The sequence below is a fragment of the Parasteatoda tepidariorum genome, chromosome 6, assembly GCF_982258835.1.
Source record: "Parasteatoda tepidariorum strain Cologne lab strain chromosome 6, Ptep-v5.0, whole genome shotgun sequence".
NCBI classification, from domain to species: Eukaryota; Metazoa; Arthropoda; class Arachnida; order Araneae; family Theridiidae; genus Parasteatoda; species Parasteatoda tepidariorum.
The window spans coordinates 22,963,907-22,986,680 of record NC_141760.1 but is presented as its reverse complement, the minus strand read 5'-3'; the positions used below and the strand labels follow the sequence as shown (position 1 = coordinate 22,986,680).

Sequence of the window (22,774 nt, the reverse complement as noted above, 5' to 3'; positions counted from 1 at the left end):
TCGTGCATAATTAATCAACTCAAAATAATTTTAAGACATTAAACTTAAATTTAAGATAATTAAACTTGAATTCGAACTTGAATTTTGTTAAACTTTTTTTTCTAATATTATAATAATAATTTCATTAAATATACTTTGCAAATCAAGCTTTAAAAGCATTCAATGAAAAGATTATTTTTAATTTAATATATGTTAAAATTATTAAGCTTTGTGGTAAAAATTAAGTAACTCATTTCTCTTTTTTTTTAAAAGTTTATTTCTTTCCGTCTATTATAATTTCAAAAGATTTCATAACCTCCTTTGCAGTAAAAATATTAAAATTCTTTGCGAACTTTAAAAAAATAATTATTCTTGATTACATACTTTATCACTTTAAGGAAATATACTATCTGAAATTTGAAAAGTTCACAAGAGATTTTTACAGTGAAACATAAAAGTTATTCTCGCATAATCATTGTCATGCATTTTTAAATGTTTGTAGCATGTTTATATTGCACTGAGCACAAAAGAAACCTAATACTGAATCTTGCCTTCGTCATGAAAAATATATATAAACTCACAGTTTATAGATGTCTATTTGAAATTTTAATACCTTTTTAAAGATATCGAGACCAAATATGTTCAAAAAACTTTTAACTTACAGGGATAGATAACCACAGAAAAGCAAATATATCTGAAAAATTTCCTACTCCAAATTCTAAAATAAGTGTTAAAAATCTGGTTTATATTTTGCGTGACAGATTTTAGTTACTACGTGATATTTTTCAGCAAATTTTTGATTGATAACCTATTGTAATATAAATACAGCCAATCCTGGATAAGCTCCAAGTATATTTTTATAGGCTATATTAGCAACATGGTGAGCAACTGAATCAGTTTATTTTCGGATACCCTCCAAATATTAGCGAAAAACAGGTTAAGCATTTATAAGATATATTCCAAATAATTCTGTTACAAGTGTTCTGACTCCCTGAAACGACTCTACTAAACTGTTAGAAATTTCCTGGAAAAAATGGTTAAATAACAATTTATTTACTTGTTATTTTACCATATTCAAATAAAACAGTCAAATAATCATAAATAAGACTTTATTCGAACTTTTTTTTTCTTTCCTCCAAGCCCTGAGCATGTACCTAGGTTGTGAAAACCCTTTACCATATAGCCCAGGACTTGGCCGCTGGTCCAGCTCCACTCCAGCCTAAATAACATAATACTTAAAAAAAAAAATTTTAGAAATTAAAAAAAAGAACACTGAAAGTGTGGAATACTCTATTCGAACTGTGAGAAAAATCTCTATTAACTGCTTTCACCAAATAAGGTTAAGCAACCAGAATTTTATCTCACTAACTAGGCTCACCTAAGGAAGCCATTTAAATCTTTGCAAATGGGTATACACTATCTACCAATAAGTATTTGGACACGTGTGATTGAAAAGGAAAACAAACTATATTCATAATCAAAAGTTGGTAGAGCCTCCACGAGAAGCAATTACAGCGTGAACCCTCTGGGGCCATGCTTTCCACAAGTTCTTGAGTGACGGCTAGTGGTATTTTTTTCCACTCGACTTGGAGAAGACATTTAAGTTCCTTTACCATTTTCGGACGGGTAGTACACCCCTTAATTCGGCGATCCAACTCATCCCAGAGGTTCTCGATAGAGTTCAGGTCTGATCTCTGGGCAGGCCAGTCCATTCGATTAACCCCTACAACCATACCAAACCTTGGTGACCCTCGCAGCATGACAGCCGGCATTGTCGTCCTGGAAGTAACAGGGGTCCACCCCGTAAAACTGACACAACGTAAGAAGCAAATTGTCATCCAAAATAGTGCAGTAGGCATCTTCGTTGAGCTTACCATGAATGGGGACCGTGGGTCCCAATCCATACTAAGAGGGCGTGGCATATCTCAGGATCGCAGATATAGTCATTTGCATGGGTGTCCAAATACTTATTAGTAAATAGTGTATTTTATAGCCGGAAGGGCTAATCTGTCAACAGAACTTGGCTTAGAGTCCCAGTGTGGACACCATAATATTTTATTGTTTATTTGTTTAATTACTTTTATTGTTTAATAATTTTTATTGTTTAATTAACTTTTTATAGCTGTGGATTATTTTCGATATGAGTTTCTTTTTTTTTTTTTCAAATAAAAGTAAATCCAAGCAAGGAAAAGTTAGTGCTCCCAAGTGCGATATTTCGAAATCTTACGTCGAACATGCCTGCTTGGAGAAAGAAAATTTCAGAAAACTCTGGACTGCAAGAAACTACAGTATTGGGGAAGAAAAAAAGATCGCAATAATGCCAAAATATAGCCGATATCGCGAGACTAAGTAAAATAAAACAAGCATGCTTTAAATTTGCATTTATTGTTAAAACGCTTTAACAAACATGAATATGTTATAGAATGTAAAGGACACGAAAAAACACTTACCCATCCAGCTCCTTCACAAATCAAACAGTCTTCTTTTCCCCGACCATCACATTGATGACATGTTTTAACCTGTTCTGTATGAGGTATTATTATTGGCTCATTGTAATCCTGGAAGTGACTTGGAGGTTCAGCTGTTATACACCAAATATCAGGCTCTGGTCCATTTTTAGGTCCATCTATGGTCTGTTCTGCACACAAAATAAGCAAAATACGTGTTATATGCAATAGTTACAATCTAGAAGAGGAGGTGAGGCACACCATAAGGTCTGAAAATTGCGTAGCAACTAGCAACTTATTTCCGGAAATTGTCCTTACGCGCCCCCTAGGAGCAAACTTCTGAATATAAATTGACTAAATTATTTTAATTTTTATGATAATTTTGTGTTTTCTTACTATTATTGTCAGAATCTGCATTCAAATAGGCCAAGAAATGTCATTTTTATCGTAATTTAATAATTTGATGTTCAACATGGCGAACTAGACAAGTTAGTCTGTAGCGTGTCTACTACTACAATTATTTCATTCAAATTCACTAGTATATAAGACATATTAACTCGATTCTAGCTCGGTGAACCTTTTTTTAGATTAAGGTTTACATTGTTGATAGCACTTGCCTCACATTGGTGACCTGCCAACGTGATTTGAACGCGCTTTCCTCGGCTGAAACGCCCACCTCGAATTGAATACGCTTTCAGCAACAGAAACTCCCACTTCAATTTGAACACGCCTACTACGATGGATGATCCACATTGAACAGTTGACTATTTGTGACTGCGACATTTTCCTCATTATGCTGTTTTTACTGAGTCTCGATCACCCTCTACGACGGCCTGCAAACTCTGAACTGCTAATGGCAACATAAGAGCGACCGTGAACTTAATACAGCTCTCCCAATCAGCACTCAAACTTCGGTGATCTTAATACAGATCCCGACTTCTCACAAAAACGGCTATGAATTAACTAGTGGTATCTGTTCTTCTAATTCTATCACAGATAAATACCTGGTGGGGGAATTCTGCAGCGTGTCTACCACTACAATTCCAACTTACTAGTATATAAGATATGTTAACTCGATTCTATGTTGGAGAACCTTTTCATAGATTAAGATTCACATTGTCGACTCCACACACCAAATCATTAAATTATGAAAAATAGCTTGCTTTTGTTCAACTTGAATGAAATCATTGACAATAATTACAAGAAAACGTTAAACTTAGATAAAACGTTAAACTTACTTACATACATTAAGATAATTTAGGTAAGTAAATGTTTTATTATAAATGCGTATGAAAAGCCAGTTCATATTCGGGAGGTGCCTCAAATAGAAGAAGGTGTCATTCCCGGATACGGGTTGTTAGGTAATTCTCAATCTTTAGATATGCCCTATCCATGTTTGTAACTGTAATAAATTAACCCTGTCGTTATGTCAGCATTTAAGCCACTAAAAACTTTAAAAAAATCTTATTCTCGATCAAAATAGAAGTGCTAAGTAATATCGAAAAACTGACTGAGATCTAAATAAAAGGACATTTTAGAAATTTGAGTATTGAGAATGAATAAATTTAGTACTGCATAAAAGATGTGAATATGCTGCATCAAAATAAACTTGCGATGTTATACACGCAAGAAAAATGTCAACAGTTGCTAGAAACTACATCACAGAAAGAAGAATATGACTGAGAAACAATAAAAAAAGAAGAAAAACCTGAATTTAACGAGTGAATAAAAACACCCTAAAAGAATCTATAATATTAAATATGCTTAAAATTAATGCCTATGATAAAAGACATAACAATAAACTCATTAATAAATTTTTTTACATGAACTAAAAAATAAAATACAAGAACAGCAAAACATAACTTTTTCACATACACCGTGTTTGGAGAGAAACAGCAGCGCTGAAAATACCAGTTAAATACATACTGGTCAATGGCACTTGACCTTAAAAACACATTGTAGTGCATACCGGACAAATATAAATATTGGGCAGTGGCTCTGAACCTTAAAAAAACATTGAGGTAGGGCATACCGGACAGTGGCCCTTAACTAGACCTATTACGCATTTCGGACATTTACCAAAGCGACAATGTGATTGTCAACATTCACCGGTGGAAGTCAGCACAACTACCAATTTCGGCCATTCACAGTAACATAAATATGCTCTTGCACCTTTTTTACTCAGAATTTCTACAGCAATCTTTGAAAGCATCGGGAAAAAAATTAAATAATTTTCGCAACTAAGTTTTAATTACCATAAAAATACAAAATTATTCTAAATACATACTTAATAAAATTAACTATTCAACAGTACTCAAGCTATTAATTAAGTCAATCTAAACAAATGAATTAAAATAAATATACTTAATTTTTTAACACTATTTAAATCACCACTTAAAACAGCCTAACAAAAAGAATTAAAACTATAGTGTTGCAATAGATGGAGAAATACCCGAGCATGTACCACATAAGAGAAATATAAAGATTAAAGGTTTGCCTTGTGCCTGCGTGTAATTAACCCCTTAACGATCGGTTAATTTTCAAGAAAACGGTCATAAAAGTGCCTATTTTTTTGGCTCTTGTATTTGATTAGTGCTAACATCTAGTTTTGAAATAAACTAACTAGCTCTATCTACAATGGCCTTAAAAATATCCTGGTACTGCCATCTGGTGAGTAAAATGAGAAGAAGAAAAAATTTTCCGGGCAAGAAAAATGAATTAGTTTTATTCTTATTGGTGCGTTACTACTGAACACTCCAGCCCATCAATATCACGGGAGCGAGAAATAGAGGGCGAAACCTCACCCCGTCATTTTCACGGGAGCGAGAAGGAAAGGGTTAAAAGATCTATTTCAATTATAGTCAAATTTAAAAAAATAATCTTTACTGTGGCTTCAATCAATCTGAGATATCTAAAATAATTATCAAAATTTCAATTACGAGGCAAAATTTGTTTTCTTTTGTCATTAAATATAGTGTTTTTTATTTAACTTACTGTAATAATGCGAATGTCCTGTCGCAACTTGTCTCTTTTCAGTAAATGTTTCTAGCTTGTACTAGAATAAAAAGGAATAAAAAGTGATTCTTGAAATATTTTCAGAAGTTTATTGATGCAAAAAAAATAACCTTTATAATAAACTTACATGAAATGAGCAAGTGCGGTATACGTTCTTTATTTTCATTTCTTTAGCTGCACTGGCTCCTTTCTTGCCAAAATTTTTTTCTGCATACCTAAAACATACTTCTCTAATTTCTTCATCAGTCAGTTCACTGAATCTAATAGAGCAAAAGCAACACGACAGTGTGATTGAATTAACTTTATTTTCTTAGAATCTAACTTTTATCATTTAAATATAAAGATAGATGACAATCATCTGAGAAAAATGCTGGTACAGTTTAAAATAAATATTTTGAAATTTAGCTTACACTATTTTCATAAAATATTTCTTTGTATTTAAACGTCAAAAGCCTTTAAATAACATAATCTGAAAGCCTTTAAATAAATTTCGAATAGTTTCGACAACTTTTTTTTTTCAATATTAATATAAAATTTCAAAAAACTAGTTTATTTTAATTCAGTATAGGGTAAACCAACCAGTGAAGAAACACTATCCAGAGGAACAATTCATATATATTGATTAAAAATAAGAATTTGAAAGTTTTTCTTTAAATTGATTAGTAACAATAGCTTACTGCCAAACAATAGGAAGTCATCTAGCAATGTTTTGAATTACCTGGTCACATAGACTTCACTGGAAGCAATTTTGAATTTGTTATTATCTCTGCAACACCTTGTTTCTTTGAAAAAATTATAAGGTGAGTGTCTGTATTTATATGTTTGAAGTGAATTAATTGCATGTTATAGTTTTATTTTTCTCACTGTGAAAAGGAAAATTCAAAATATAGTTATTGAAGTTACGTTTTATTTTTTTAAGCATCATAGCATAATAAAGTACTGAGATAAGGGGGTGTTTATTCACTGGATAACCAAACGATGAAAAACCAGTGAAGGAACAAGTGAAGGAACAAGTGTTCCGTTACTGGGTGTTTTTCTAAGTTAAAGAAAATAAAAGATAAACTTTAATTTTCTTGTACCTTTAGTGATGTTCCGCATCAAAAGTATGTTGAAAATGCGAAAAACAACTTCTAACCAGTGAGGGAACAGGCATGTTCCTTTACTGGGCATAGATTTCCCAGTGAATGAACAGTATGAGTTAATATGTTGACACTTTAATTTTCAATTCATGTTTACAAAAAAAAGTTAACATTTTCCAAGTATTTACATGTTATAATTTCAAGAATAGGCTTGTTTTTAAATATTTGTATGGCTTAAAAATTCATAAAAAGCATTAAAAAATAACCAAAATTAAGTGTTCCTTTACTGGGTGTTCATTCACTGGTAAGAGCTGTTCCTTCACTGGGTCTTCTTACTACTTGTTATTTGAACCTCCAAAACTTTAAAACAATATTATGTAAGTTCTCTACAATTTTTTTACATAATTTGCAATTAGTAACAAATATGTTGACACTGTCATTTAACTAAAATTAAGAATTTTGAATTTTATATGATTTTTTGAAAGGCAAGAGAAGCTTAAGTGTTCCTTCACTGGTTAGTTTACCCTAGAATTTTATAAAATTAGCAACAAAAAAATACCATTATTATTATTTTCTTTTTATATGGCCATTTCTAGGTAAAAATAAGTCATTATTTGGCATATACGCGAAACACTGTAAAACAACTTATATTGCCTAAAACAAAAAAAATTCTTTGATTGGAAGGCTATCAATTATGTTTTGAACTTTTATTCTAAAAGCAAGTGGATATACTACTGAGTTAGGGACTAATGTAGTTAAAAAAGCAAATTTTTAAAAAATTCCGCACTTCTTATTTCGAAAAAACATGCAAAAAAAAATCTAATTCTACTTTTTTTTTTATCTTAGTCTGTAGTTTAAAACGTGTGTGTTATAATCATAAACACTCATGACAAATTGTTGGCAATTATTTTAAAAACAGCATGAGATATTGTGTTTAAGGTGGTGTGAAATGTGAAAAAATCTGACTTTGAGATAAACGCATTTAAAGACTCAAAATCATTAATCCACTGTTATCACCTTGCACAAAAACTTTTATAACTTTGTATATAATTAGAGTACAAACAAAGTATTTTTAGAAAACTAAGAGTACGGGGATTAAAATTTTATAATGTACTCAATTTCGAAAATTTTGTCCAAGATCATGTTTTTGCATTAGTCAGATACCTTAATTCTTGCCTCATGTCCAGAAATGAGAGCAATGTTTTTTTTTTTTTTTTAGACTGCGTGCTCAACATGTTTTAACAAATATTCACAAATGTCAAACAAATCTTTTAGATTCAAAGGAAACGAGTTTTTATTTTAATAATATATTACAGCTTCGAGAAATATTTTAATAACTTTGAGATAAAATTACCAAGAGATTCAAATATTACAATCAAATTTCAATCTATGCACAATATAAAACTTCAAACGTTCGTACTTTATATAAATAACTGAAAACTTTAGAAATAAATGCTTGGACTTACACATTTTCAGGTTCTTCTTCAATTGGCAATGGAGGAGCTGACGGGGTTGTAAAAGAATCTGAAAGTATAAATATAGATATAATTACTTATTTACACTATCTTTCCTTTCCTTCCAGACGCGGATACGTACTACATAGGTTAGTAAAACCCTTACCCGTATAATCCGCGTCTGGCAACTACTTCCAGCCAACCTCAATCAACTATTTAGAGTTTCAAAAGAAAGGAGGTTAAAATTTTGTTTACAAATGTACAGAAATATTAATTTGTTTGCAAATAGACATAAATATTAATTATAGTTTAAACAATATATATATGACATATAGAAAGTGACAATAAATGAATTTTGGAAAGTAAATTAATATAAAGGGAGGAAAAAAAAGGGTAATAATATATATATATATATATATATTTAGTTCTCCATTAAAATTTTGATTTATGGGTATTAAATAATAAAAGAAAGTAATTAAAATGTTATAATAATAAATAAAAGTTAAATAGAAAAGATATGTACAGTATTTACAACATATAGGTAGGCATTCCGAAATATATAATAATTTTTTTTTATTTAAAATTTTGGAATATTATCATTATCAGAAAGAAAATTCATTACCAATAATAATTTGGTTTTAAGTGTATTGTTAGTTATGAATTGTTTTTGCCAAGTTGGTAGATTAGTGATATTCGATGCACGAGTATGCCATGAAGCTGTATAGATGCATTCCGTAAGATAGTGTTCCGGAGTGCCCAGAAGGCCGCTCGTGCAGTGATCATTTACACTACATAAAATTCGAAATTCAAAGGCCAGGATAGCCTGGTCGATAAAGCGCTGGGTCCGTCCTAGAGTTCGTGAGTTTGAAGCCAGCCGGTCGAAGACTACCCGTGTAGTAAAGTGACTGATGCACGTTAAATCTGTCGAGTCGCAGAAGTCCTCCATGTTCCCATAACAAATCACAACCTCTAGGGGTACTGGGTTGGAGATCAATCGTTCTCTGATTCAGGTCAAAAGTTACGATCTGCGGATGAATGAATGTATGTATGAATGGGTCCGCCTTATAACTAGGTGGGACGTATGGTGTGGCGAAGTCGAATTCTTGGCCATAGATGGCGCCACTGAAAAACAAGAATCGCACACTCTGCCTTAAATTTGCTCGGTTTCACCAAGCAGGCTTGCCAGTGTGGCAAGTGACATTAGAACCAACCAACCAACGTAAAATAAACTTTAGAATAGAAAAAAATTATTTTATTTTTAAAATAATAATTTAATGGAACTGACAATTACACTGAAATAATTACACTAGAGTGTATTACACTGAATTCAACTTGATATTAAAAAACGTGCAAGTAAAATAATACTAATACTAATTTAAATTCTGGGCATGAGTAATTTATTGTATGGGAAGTCAAAGGTAAAATGAATTGTTCGAAGCACACAATTGGTGCATAACTCTCTAAGCAAATCATAAAAATCATAAAAATTTAAACTTGTGTAGTTGTTGCTGTAGTTCATTTACATCGTACTAGAGCTGCACAATGGGCCATTGGCGACGATCTGGGAAACATCCCTGAGGATGATCCGAAGACATGCCATCTCAATTTTGATCTTCTGCAGAGGGGATGCCCCCCCCACTTCGGTAACCCGACGACCTGCACGCGAAATCGAGCACTTTACGGTAGAACAGTTTAACAAGGACCCATACCGCACACCCTCGGCCCCTACGCAGACTGATCCAAGTGGTCACCCCCCCGCACACTGACCGTAACCAGTGATGCTGGATTTCGGTGATCTGCTGGTAACCGTGTCTTAACGATCAGTCCACTGCGGAACTAAACTTGTGTAACTTTAGCCATATCCGCAGTGCTTTATTTGAATGGTAAAGCAGATGATCAACTATATTGTAAAAAAAAAGTTTCCCAAAATTGAACAAAAATGTGTCTAGCTCAGAAACAAATAATAGTCGAATTTGAAAACCCCATGTATTCAAAACTGATACAGCATATACTCGTTTTGGGGCAAATTGCAAGTGGAGGAAGAAATGAGAAAGAGAGATGGTCATTGGCTGCGAAGAACCTCCGGGTTCGTATTAGAATATTCGAACCACTATAGTTTTACAACCCAATCCAGGGGTTTTAGAGAGCTTTATATAGTGCCCAATGCAATGAACCATCATGACATACATTCCATTCGCTTAAAAATTTCAATATATAGCGAAATAATCAACGAGTAAAATTATCGATCTCTTATCTAAGCTAAGAGATTCTAGCCATATTTTCCGAATTGCAACCCTTTGAACAATTGAAATTAGAAATTGGCATGGATGATGTATCAGGCACTATATAAAGCTTCCTGACTCCTACGACAATAGAGGCTAGAGCATCCAACTGTGAACTCGGAGGTATGCCAGCAACAAGTGAACAGAAGCATTCTCCCGCCGGATGAATATGAATAATATATGCAATGTTAATTTTGAATGCATGAGTTATTCAAATTCGACAATTAGTTTTTTTCGGAACTATTTTAAAGCAGTTTTGCAACATTTTGAGAGTAAATCAGTCGATATTGACCAGTGCCATTGGTTTATAAGCCTTCATAGCATTGTGCTAACCATTTAATTATTTTTTTTCCTTATTAGGTGATTGAGTAAAGGAGAAAATTGACGTGTGGTCCATTTCAAAAGAGAGGCTATTTAAATATTTTTGGTTCATCTAAAATATTTATAATATTTTCGGTCCAAAATTTTTTTTTAAAATTAGCTTTGGTAATTCTGTGCCTGATTAAAGAGATTCATCTTAAACAAGTGGTCAATTCTTAATGAAGCGATTAAATTATATTTGCCTGTATGATGTTAAATCAGCAATCTGAATGTCACTTAAATGAATTCATGAACGTTTGAATGATTAAAATTTAATATTCACACAGCTGTTATTGTTGTGATTTTTTGAGAAACACACTGAACTTCGTATTCATCAAATGAAAGCAAATAACTCTAGTGATAACGTGTTTCTGATAACTAATTTTTTAACGTATGATTTCAGTTTTTACAAGTGTTTTACGCTTCAAGAGCATTTCTGACATTTCTTTAAAACAATATGACATTTCTATAACTTACCAGAATCGAATTCACATGCTTTATCTTCACAAGCTTTCTGTTCATTTTGTTCGACTATGAGAAAAAGGAGAACTTCAAGCAAATAAAAATTTTCGCACCATTAAATGCTTTTAAATATTAAAAAAATAAAAACGATTATTTTGATTTACTTAGGATTTTTCATACATATTCTTGCGTAACTTACTTTTACATAAAAAAAAGTTGTTAATTTATAAAAAATGGATAAAATTCAAAGCGGCTTTCATTGCTGCTTGAGCGTTTATTTACATCAACCAATTGAAACAAATTAGCAGATTTTATGCACAAATAAATGTAATATATCCTAAAATAAATAAAAGAAAGTTGGAAAAATGACGTAATAAAAGTATTTTATTTCAAGTTATCGAAATATTTTGGAGAATATCAAAATAATTTAGATGAAATAATAGTATATGTCCGGTATTCATAGAAGTTGCCTTTAAGGACCATTATGGCGAATAAAATCATATTACTGATCTTGTTAATGGAGGGAAAATTTATAGCATTATTATTAACATCGCATCGAAAAAAATTAAAGGAATAATTTTATAAAAAAGAATATGATTAGTAATGGCAATTAAAGAAAGTTTTCATACAATAAAAAAATATTTTTTTAAAAAAAGTATGAAATAAACCATATTATGTTTTAAGCTTTTTATATAGCAAAGCATTAAAGAAAAACAAAAAATTTATAAATTATTTACAAATTGTTCAATGCTGAATCTTATTCAGAGTTGAAGTTGAAAGGATATTTTTTTCCTGTAAATACAAAACTATAAATTACCTGCTATTGCAGCTTCGTAACTAGGAAGCTCACTATCATCCATTGTATAATTTTCTAAAAAGCAAAAACAAGAATGAACATTTGATACATTTTAATTCGAATATTTTTATTTTATATTATAACCGTCATTTACCAGCCGACCCAATTTTGTGTTTACGACTACCTATGTTCAGCTCTGTAACCTTGTAATTTGAACTTAATCTGGAAGACGAGGAAACTCCTGGATTACGTAATAGGAGAGATTTGCCCTCGTGGAGGGCTTTTTGATAGAACTGACCCACATTTATGTTACAAAGAGAGAAAAACCACGAAAACCTTCTGCGGTTAGCCTGATGTGAAGAGGACTCTAAAACCCACTGAGGATATTTTAGGTCAGGACTGTGGTTGATGCTAGCCGGGTGCGGAATTCGTATGTATCAACCATCATTGAGATACGAACCCGGGTCACCTCATAGGGAAACGAGTGCTCTATCCTCTGAGCCATCTCGGCTGCGAGAGCGAATACTGAAAGAACTGCTAGAATGGAAATCTGGCCTAGGCATGACATAGTGCATTGGCTTGAAATGATTAAACATTAAACATTGCATAGATATTGCACATAATTCCAAATGGCAAGCCGGTAATGTATGAAACATGATTATTTTACTTTTTGAATCAAATTAATCATCAATCAATTGGATTCATTGTTAAGAAGTTATAAATATTTCATGTACAAAAATGTTCAACTTGGTACTTGTACCTATTTGCACATCTAATAAACCATCTAACCAAGTGAGGCATTGTTTCCTATGTATTATTTTATGATACATCGAGTGAAACTAAACATGAGTCCACAAAATTTATAGATCAGAAGTTAAGAGTGTTTTTATGCATAAAAAGTATTTTTTTGACAATGTACACATTTTATATTACTATCTAAGAGCTATCTGAACATACGAGTTACATTTACCTGTGAAAAATTTTATAAGTAATTGAATGAGATAAAATTCAAGTTGATGGAATTAATAGTTTTGAAGTTATAAAAAAAATTTCTTAATAAATGCAATTCAAAAGTTATGTATTTTATACAAATTAAATCATTTCAACTTTTAAAATATTAGTCTTTTTGTGTCTTGTTTCGTCTCACTCGATTTAACAATAGAAATACACTTGTTAATAAAACTACGTAAGATTTGTTAATAGGTGCTGGTACATAATGGTACTTTTTGTATATAAAACGCTTATAACTTCAAAATTATTAGTCTTATCGTCTCGAAATTGGCTTCGTTCAATTTAAGTTTTAAAAACTACATCTTAAACAATACCTTACATATTCAAATAGTTTCTAAATAGTAATGTTAAGTGTAGACATAAATACATGTCAGATGAAGTACTTTTTTAACATGTAAACTCTTGCGACTTCTGAACAATTTATTATATTCACTGGCGTATAAATGAGTTTATATAACGAATAGACAATAGAATATATACTATACACTCGTGTGCTTTGCTTGTGCATAATACATTTGATTTAGCGCGAAAAAATACATAGTAAACAATGCCACACGTGTTTAGATAGTAATATCAAATGCATAAATAGGAATACAATTTTTAAAAATAAAATGATTAATTAAATATGCAATAAGTAATAAAATAAAAAAGCATTACATTTTTTGTTCATAAAACCCTAATAACTGTTAAGCTATTGGTACAATCGTCTTGTGATTGATCTGAGGTCTCACTCGAATCAGCGTAAAGAAATACATCAAAAGCAATACTTCAGTTACTGTGACATTAAGTCACAGCCTAATTTCTAAATATCCCGTTTTATTTAATCAAAATACTAATTTTTCGGCTTAATTTATAATTTTTGATTCAGTTTTTATTGTCTTCATCTTTTTTCTTCTCGCCCCTTAACGCGTTAGCGCAATGAGGACATTTTCCCCAGGAAGCTCCTTGCACATTCCTCAGACACTCCTTTTCGTGGAAAAAAAGCTGTCGGCGACCTTTGATGTCAACACATGTTTTTCGTTACTGTACGGTCGCCGTTAGTATTTAATTCTGCTTAAATTTAAGGGGTTAGTTAACTCAGTTCAGTTCGCTCCTTAAGCTAGATTCTTTTGGCTTTTTAGGAAGTTTAACTTCCACTTCTAGCTATTTCTTTAAATACCGCCCATTTCTGGGAGCAAAAAGCATTCGAGGTTTTGTCAACACCATCTTACGATCCCTTAACAGGGGTTTTTCATTTTCACCCCCTCCTCTCTTTGGAGAGACGGAGTTTTATTTTTGTTTAAATATATGGCGGTCATATTTCTCCGACCCTCTGCGGTTGCCTTCTGCGGGCTGTGATTGTTTTGTTTTTTTTCCTCGCCATGAACATTTAAGTGATTATTCGATACTCTGATTTTTCTCAGTCACCTCGCTCGCGTACTGAGCGTTTATTTTGCTTCGGTTTTCTCTCTGTTTGAGGGAAGGAACTTCACTCCTTTCTTAATGGCGTAATACCTGCCCGCCGACTCCCCAAGGATGCGGTTTTTTTCGACAAGAACGAAAATCAATCTATCACCATCGTAATTTTTTTGGATCGCCCTTCCAGAAGCGAAATGTTTATGTGTCGACTGCGACAACTGCCAGCCGCCACTGATGCTACTAGGAGATGAAAAGATGATCAATGTTGAAACATATGCCTTGTGACCCCTGACTGGACATACTTGTGATTCTGATGCCCCAACGATTTTTATTGATAAGAAGTGATCTGCAGTAATAAACTACAACAAAAAAAATGAACTCTGGACTTTTCCTTGTGTTTTTTTAAATTATTGCAGCTAAGCCAAATTGTGTGACGTCTCCCACCTGCAACAGGTATGTGAAAAATCATTACAAAGACATCTTGATTTCTAGTGTGTTTTCTTCTATGTTTTTTTATCTCTAAGGGTTATTGCATGATCGCATAAAAAATTTAATTGTATTTTTTAGTTTCGGCCAATCTTTAAATTTTAACAACCCAGCAACGAGCCAGTTTATATATTATAACATTTGGCGCCGTTGACCAGCCACATTGCTGTGGTACTTGTTTATCAAAATTTTTTTGTTTTCTAAAAATGATTTAAGGTTTAATTATAATTAATATATATAATTTTAATTTTGTTTAATATAATAATTCTTTTGATTAACGGTAATTGAAGATTTAAGAAATTAATTCCTGGCATTTTGTTGTTTTAATCTTTAAATGATTGAAGATTTTGATTTTTGACCAAAATTTCTAGCTACCTACATGTTTTTTTTTTTTCTAAATTTTTTTAAAAGTAATCAGTACTGTAATGCTTTATGTAAAAAGTAGGTTTTCATTTATTACCTACATTGTTGGGCTCAATTGCTGCAAATAATAAAAAAAAAAAAAAAAAAAAATTTATGATTAATTTTGATTTAAAGCTTGTGTTTACATATTAAGTTAAGTTATGATTTTTGAGTTGATTTAAAATAATAATAATTACTATATGCTGTAGTTGATTCATGCAATTGTTTTGTGATATGGATCATGATAACTATTTTAATTAATAGTATAACTTTAAATGAGAAAATGCAGTTAACTATTTCTTCATAAATCATCTAAAATAGGATTTGATTTTAGTATTTAAAATTGATGTTCAATGTTATTGATGTTTACACAAATGCCATATTGGTTGAGTAAGAATCGCACAGCTCTTATGTATTTGAATGATTATAATTTTAATTTTTTTAATTTAAACTTAAGGTTCACTTATTGAATAATTTCATTTTGAATAGCAGTAATGCGTATATTAATTTTAGAGGTCATTGTCATTTGTTGAAGTTAATCATTAGTAATAATAAGTAATTTGTATTTATATCAGTCTTTAAAATGTTGTTTTTTTTTCAATATTTAACTAGTTCACATAAATTCATGATAAAATTCATGGTCACAGGTTAAAATGAGTCAGGTTTATGAATGTTTTATTTCTAATGCTTCTTTAAATATTTAATTGTCAGTATTATTTAGTACTTGTTTTTCAAGATATTTCATATGGTTAGATAATTCAATGTAATCATTTGAGTCATATCATAATTCCTTTTGACTATGGCAATTTTTAATTGTGGTTTGTTGTATACAATTTTTCTTATAATATTTAATTTTTAAAATATATGGTATTGTTGTAGTAATGGTAATTTTATACCATATTTTTATGTAAAGGGTTTTTTTTCAATGATGCTAATCAATATAAAATATTTTCGGTAGATGCCCCCAATTCAAACCCGCAGGACTAATGTTAATTTGGCAATTATGCCTGATAATTTTAACAATATCACTATCCCTAAGGTTTATCCTTATGGTTTAACAAATAATTTTTTGATAATAATTTTTGTAATTAACTTATTGATATATGTGTGACAGGTGTTATTTGGGCATCGTTGTGTGTGATGCTGGTCATTACATATCCATGGTACAGCGGGGTCTTGTAGCAGATGTTATACAATATCAATGACTTTTGCATTTTATACATTTATTTCTTGTAATTTTTTTATGTTTCTAATTTCACTAACTTGCTTTAATTGAATGATGTATTCAAAAATGATGGGTTTTTCTAATGATGGAGGGTGAGCAGTTTCTTTTAGATTTTCTTTTGGTCAATTTTTATCATTTTTAAAAAAAAAGTTCTCTTTCCAATTTTTTTATTTACCCAGGTAGCAAAAGGATATGATCTAATATTAGAATGATGCAATATAATACTGCCCTGCTAGAAAACGCAACGCTCTTGAATCCTATCTTCTAATTTTAGAACTAATATTATATAAAATTAAATAGTATTCGATCTAACATTCGAACTTTCAAAATAATCATCTATTTCATTACTTTTGGTACAGCGTCACATTTTTGCGAAAGGTTATCCCATATTATTAATAAATAAACATTTATTTATGAAAGAAAACAATAAATTAAATATTACTTAAAATGTCATTTTTAGCCAATGTAAGGAAAGCGAAAAATAATATTAGCGAACGATTGAACTCAAAAAACTTTTTCAACTGTTGAATCTTGTCCCCCTTCTTCCTCGTTGGATTCTTCTGTTCGTTTGTTTACGGCGCCATTGTTAGAACTTAGCTGCTTTCTTTTCAATTACATAAGGTATTTATAATTTAGTAATTATTTGAAAACTTTATACATTTCAATGATAGTTACATGAAACGTTAAAGAAGTATTGTAAGTAATGTTTTTGCTTTAGTTAAAAATCATGTATCAAATAAAGTCAGTTTATATTATGAATTGTGATCATTATTGTTCGCATATAGTAGTTGACTTCTGTGTTAAGTTATTGTTTAGCTATAAATAATAAGTAATGTAATTAGTTCAAAATATGCTTGTAAAAGAACGTTTACTAAGTAATTCGACTGTAACAAAGTTTTTCTGCAACAGTGGAAAAGATAAAAATAATTGTCTGTAAACAAATTAGCCAAGTTAAAACAATTAGAAAATTAATGATCTGCTACTTTTAGCTCAGTTTAAACCATTACATTCTAGAATGTTTAACGTTCAATACAAACAATATTGTAACCGTATTAAAATTTCATGTCTAAAATATTGTAAAACAAAGAATTAAACATTTTTATTTAAATTTCTTGGGGATATTTCAGTGATCTGTGATCTGTCCCGCCAAGTGCAATCACCAAATAGATTTTAAACTTGTAACTTTTTAAACAAAAATATGTATATGTTTGCCTGGGGTTGTACCTTTCGAGTTTGTCCTATTCTGTAATGTTTCTTTTAGTTTAATAAATATTTATTAAATAATTATTATGATAATTAGTCTAATAAATAATTATTGTTTAATAAAGTTTTTAAATAAATTTCTATTACATATAATCTGAGACTAAAAATTTAATTAAGCAATAAAAAAATAAGTGTTATGCATACTGACTTTTAAATGTAATGTAAATATATTTGGGGGGAGGGACAATATATATATTACAACTTTGAAATATGTGAATTGTTAAAGAATTCTCCGAAATGGTTTTTTCAACCATAAATTGATGAATTTGAATTCTTATTGTATCTTTTTATATTGATGTACTTATACGAATTTTAAAATAAGCATTTGTTTATTTAATATTTTTCGGCACTCTTTTTGTTGATTTGCCACATAGCGAGTAGTTATTTTTTGGTATAATAAAAGAAGTTAAAAGGTTTTGCAATTTGATTTTATTTTTAAATATCTGAGAGTTTACTTGGGAGTGCTTATGAGCTAAATTCTTTTAGTTGATCTTCTTCCCTCTGTGTTATTTTTTGTGTGACACTAACGAAATTTTTTTTACGCTGGTATCGATACCGAAATTTATCATTTAATTTCATTGTAAAGGATATTTCAATTTCTTAAAATCATTTTCAAATTAAATAATTAAAGTTTCTAATAAATATTAAATGTTAAATAGTTTTGAATGTGTTTTTTTTTTTTCATTTCAAAATCTAATTTCTTTTCTTTTTAAATTTCAGTATATATAGCTTTTAATCTTCAAGAAAATCTACTATTTTTAAAATAAGCAATGGACAAAAGTAAGCAATTGTTTATTTCACACTTTTTTTGTTGATAGCTTGCCACATAGTGAGTATTTATTTTCAGGTCTAATAATAGGGATTAAAGAGTTTTGTAGTTTGAAATTTTTTTTTTTTTTTAAACATATGATAGTTTGCTTGAGAGTGTTTATGAGCTAAACTCTTTTGTTAATCTCCTTCCCACTATGTTACTTTTTGCTTTTCGTGTGGCTCTACCAAGATTTTTTGATGCAAGTATTGATACTGCAATTTACTCATTGAATTTCATTGTAAAAGATATTAAAAATTTTTAAAAACATTTTCAAATTGCGTAATTTAAGTTTAAAATAAATATTCATTGTTTAAGAATTTTAAATTTGGTTTTTCCATTGTAAATTTAATTTTCCTTTACAATTTCAGATATAGCTCTTCATCTTCAAGAAATTTTAATTAAAATTTCATGTTTGAAATATTGTACAACAATGAATTAAACATTTTTATTTAAATATAGACTGATTTTTATTTGAATGTTTTTGATGCATCATTATTTATATTAATTTGTAAATGATTAAAAAATAAACAATAATATGGTCTATTCAAAATGGTGATTATGGTGAATGTAGAGCTTTGATTAAATTGTATTTTTTAAATAAATTCCAATTAGAAATAATCTAATGCTGTAAAAATTTGTTAAACTATAAGAAAAAAGATATTTGACAAATGTTGGGTATGCATACTGACTTTTAAAGAATGCTATGTCAAAATATTTGGGGGAAGGGGCGAACTATATTTAATATATATTTACAACTTTGAAATATGTGAATTGTTAGAGAATTCTCCTTCTATATGATTTTTTCATCCATGAATTGATGATTTTAAATTCTCATAGTATCTTTTTACATTGATGTTCTTTTACATTAATCAAATTTTAAAATAAGCAATGGAAAAAATTAGCAATTGTTTATTTAACACTTTTCGCCACTTTTTTTGTTGGCTTGTCACAAAAGAGTTTTGCAGTTTGCATTTTTTTTCATTGCAATGATAAAGATAAAAATAAATTTTTTGTAGACAAGTTTGCCATGTTTAAATAATTATTAATTAATCAATTACTTTTTAGTTAAAACCATTGCATTTTAGAATGTTTGAAATTTTATTCACAAGTTGAACACTGTTGTTACATTTTTTGAATTTCCTGTTTAATATATTGTAAAATGGTGAGTTAAATATCTTTATTTTCATTTCATGAATTAGACAGATGTTTTTGATATATGATTAATTATTTTAATTTATAAATGATAGCAAATAGTTAAAAAATAAGCAACAATATGGTCTATTCAAAGTATGTTAACGTTAAATGAAGAACAGTGCTTAAAAGGTGTTAAATTTTTTATTTATGAAGTTCTTTAAAAAAATTTGAACATTTCCTATTGGCTCTATGAGCTTATACAATGTACAAAAATATTTTAACACTTAAGTGTCATTGTACTTAATCTTTAAAAAAAATTAAAAAGTATTAAATTTGATATATTTTTGTATCTGTATATATATACTTGAATATTCACTTCAATTGAAAAGAGCTTAAGCGTTTTGACCTATAATTTCTTCTTTTTTACAAAAATAATAATTAAGAAAAAATAAAATTATTATTTGAAGGCCTTTATAAGTGAAATAATTTTCTATTCTTGCTTGGTGATACTGAGATTTTTTGATGCAGGTATTGTTACGGAAATCTACCTATTAAATTGTAAACATTTTCAAATAAAATGATTTAAGTTTTAAAGAAATATTCAATGCTTAATAGTTTTAAATTTACTTTAACTAATTTAATGTTTTCAATATAAAGTAATATAGAGGTTTAAGTTTAGTGTTTTCAATGTAAAGTTAACTTTTTTCTCTTATAATTTTAGCTTCGTCTGCTGGATAAACAAGCTTATCTACCAGGAAGGAGCCATTCATTTTTGAGCTTGGGTGCTGTACAATGCAAATGGAAATTAATTTCTGGTAGAAAACTAGGAGCCATACGTTCGATCCTGACAGAAAACAAAACGACTGGAGGCTCTCTTTAAATCTGCCGGAGCTGAAAGTTTGAAGAAAGGTGCATCCCTGTGCGATTCGTTTGTGTGATATGCAAAGATGCTGCTGACCAATTTATAAAATCTTTCAGTAAAGCAAAGATTTTCAGTTTATTGCTCTGAAATATAGTTCAGTAGCACAAAAACAAAAAATTGAATTGAAGAAAAACTTTAAACTGTATGAAATGACTGTAAAGTTTTGAAATTTTTTTTAATTTAAAAATAATAATAATTAAAATGATAACACATGGTCCTACTGTTGCTTTTAGAAAAAAAAATTATTTTATTTAATTACAAATACATGTTCTTAACTTATATTTTAACAAAAGAATATTGATAAGCTTATATTAAACAATGATGGTAAGAATGTATTGCTTTTATAGTTTAGTGAAGTTATATTTATATTGTGTTTTGTTTTAAAATAAAGTAATTAAGTAGTGAAATGTTTGTCATGATTTGATTTGATTTATTTTTTTATTCTTAACTACTGCATTGTGTAATTTATTCTAGTCATTATAGTTATGTTTAAGTATTATGAAAATTCGAGAAATTTTGAAGATATCAGAAGCAATTTTATTTTAACATCATTGTTAAACATTAACTCTAACTTATGAGCAATTATACTACTAGTATTGTATTTATTAACTTCAATTTTGCAGTTCAAATTTGAGATAAGAAGTGTATATAGATTTTTATGATTTTATAGATTTTTGCAAAGATTTAAATTAATGTAATTGTAAAATAATGATAATAGTAAAAATTTCTTAGGCTTAATATTTAAAATTTAGCAGAACATTTATTTACATTATTGTAAAAACAGAAAATTTAAATCAACTTAAAGAAGAATCTTGTTTAAATTTTTATACATAAAATTCTTTGCAAAAGCAACTTTTTTAAATGCATAATATATGTTTTTTTAAGGCTAATTCTTCATAACGCATACTATATAATCAGAGAAAAACGATTTTGATCACTAATACTAAAGGCAACTTTTAAAAGATAATGTAAAAAAATTTATTATTTTTTCGTCTCATTCTTGTATGCAATTATATGTTTGTGCAAATTTAATTTAGATAACATGATATTTACTGACAGTTTTGAAATTAAAATGTTATGTTAATTTTTTGCAAAGATTGTTAGTTTAATAGAACATAACACCTTTAAATAATTATCGAATTGATGAAAATTCCTGAAGTTATTCTAACATTATTAAAAAAAAATATTAGCAATTTTCATGATATTAGTTGCTTTCCTGGTTTCATTCCCTGGAAAAATTTCTACCTTGCGTTTGAGTTTTGTTTTTAGGTGTTTTGCTAAATAAAATTTCAAATACTAAAAGAATAAAGTTACGTAAGTATTTCTCCATTTAGCAATTCCAGTGAAAAAAGAAGGGGAAAAAATATGTGTAAATTTGTTGAAGTAAGTAATTTGAATATTTTTAAATTTTTTTCTTTATTGTGCCAATTATTACAAGAAATGTCCACTTAAAAATTGAACAATTGTAAGGGGAAAAATTTTAAGTTAAAATTTCCACTCAGTTCAAATGTAAATATATAACTTTATAATTATATAGTGTGGTTTTTATTATATAATTTCAGAATATAAATAATGAATGATAATTGTGAAACCATTTAAAAAAAATATATATTACAAACTAACAAATTAAGCTAAGATTTTAATAAAATAAACCCAGTTTTTTAAAAAAAAATTAAGAGTACATTTTAAAATTAAAGACTTGAAAATTATTAATGATATAAAATTTGTCAGAAAACCCATTGTATGAATAAAAGAAAAAAATATCAATAAAAGTTGCAATAAAATATTTCCTAATTTAAATATTCGAAAAAATCAGCTGAACATAAGATATACTTTGGAGTAAGGAGGAGAAAAATGGAAGGTAGCAGAATTCGCTAATATAATTTTATTTAGTATTTCTGTATTGCTAAGTAAATAATGCATGGAATGACATAAAACTACTGTTCTATGTTTTACTGCTTCACAACAATACAGAAAATTTAGTAAAATAGTATCGTCGAATTATTCTACTACCATCCATATTTTCCTCTTGTTTACTCCAAAAAAATAAAAAGCAGAATAATATCAGAAAATAAAAAATCTAATATTATATAGCATCAAAACTAACGCAAAAGAATATTATGGCGAACGCTAGATAATATTAGTTTGCATTGAATCTAATATTATAAAAGGCTGAGCAAACAGCGACCTTTTATATCTTTCTAATATTACAAGTTGTGTAATATAACGTTAGATTTTGCCGCTTTTC

General features: G+C 29.2%; 1 protein-coding gene and 1 long non-coding RNA gene across 3 annotated transcripts in view; one reads left to right on the top strand and one right to left on the bottom strand.

Annotated features, from left to right (window-relative positions):
* LOC107456036 (protein SSUH2 homolog) overlaps positions 1–22,774 on the bottom strand; it is a 37,175-nt gene that overhangs the window by 9,335 nt on the left and 5,066 nt on the right. The window contains exons 2-7 of one of the 2 annotated variants that reach the window (XM_087165546.1): positions 11,896–11,949; positions 11,094–11,147; positions 7,987–8,044; positions 5,569–5,701; positions 5,421–5,481; positions 2,430–2,617 (exon numbers count right to left, since the gene is read on the bottom strand). In XM_087165546.1, the coding sequence (XP_087021672.1) occupies positions 2,430–2,617; positions 5,421–5,481; positions 5,569–5,701; positions 7,987–8,044; positions 11,094–11,147; positions 11,896–11,938 (537 nt within the window). In that variant the 5' untranslated portion in view covers positions 11,939–11,949. The remainder of the gene's footprint in view (positions 1–2,429; positions 2,618–5,420; positions 5,482–5,568; positions 5,702–7,986; positions 8,045–11,093; positions 11,148–11,895; positions 11,950–22,774) is intronic. The other variant, XM_087165547.1, reaches the window with a different exon arrangement.
* LOC147807690 (uncharacterized) lies at positions 16,036–20,597 on the top strand. Its single transcript, XR_015434552.1, has 3 exons — positions 16,036–17,017; positions 18,380–18,439; positions 20,326–20,597. It is a non-coding gene; the product is annotated as an uncharacterized LOC147807690 (long non-coding RNA).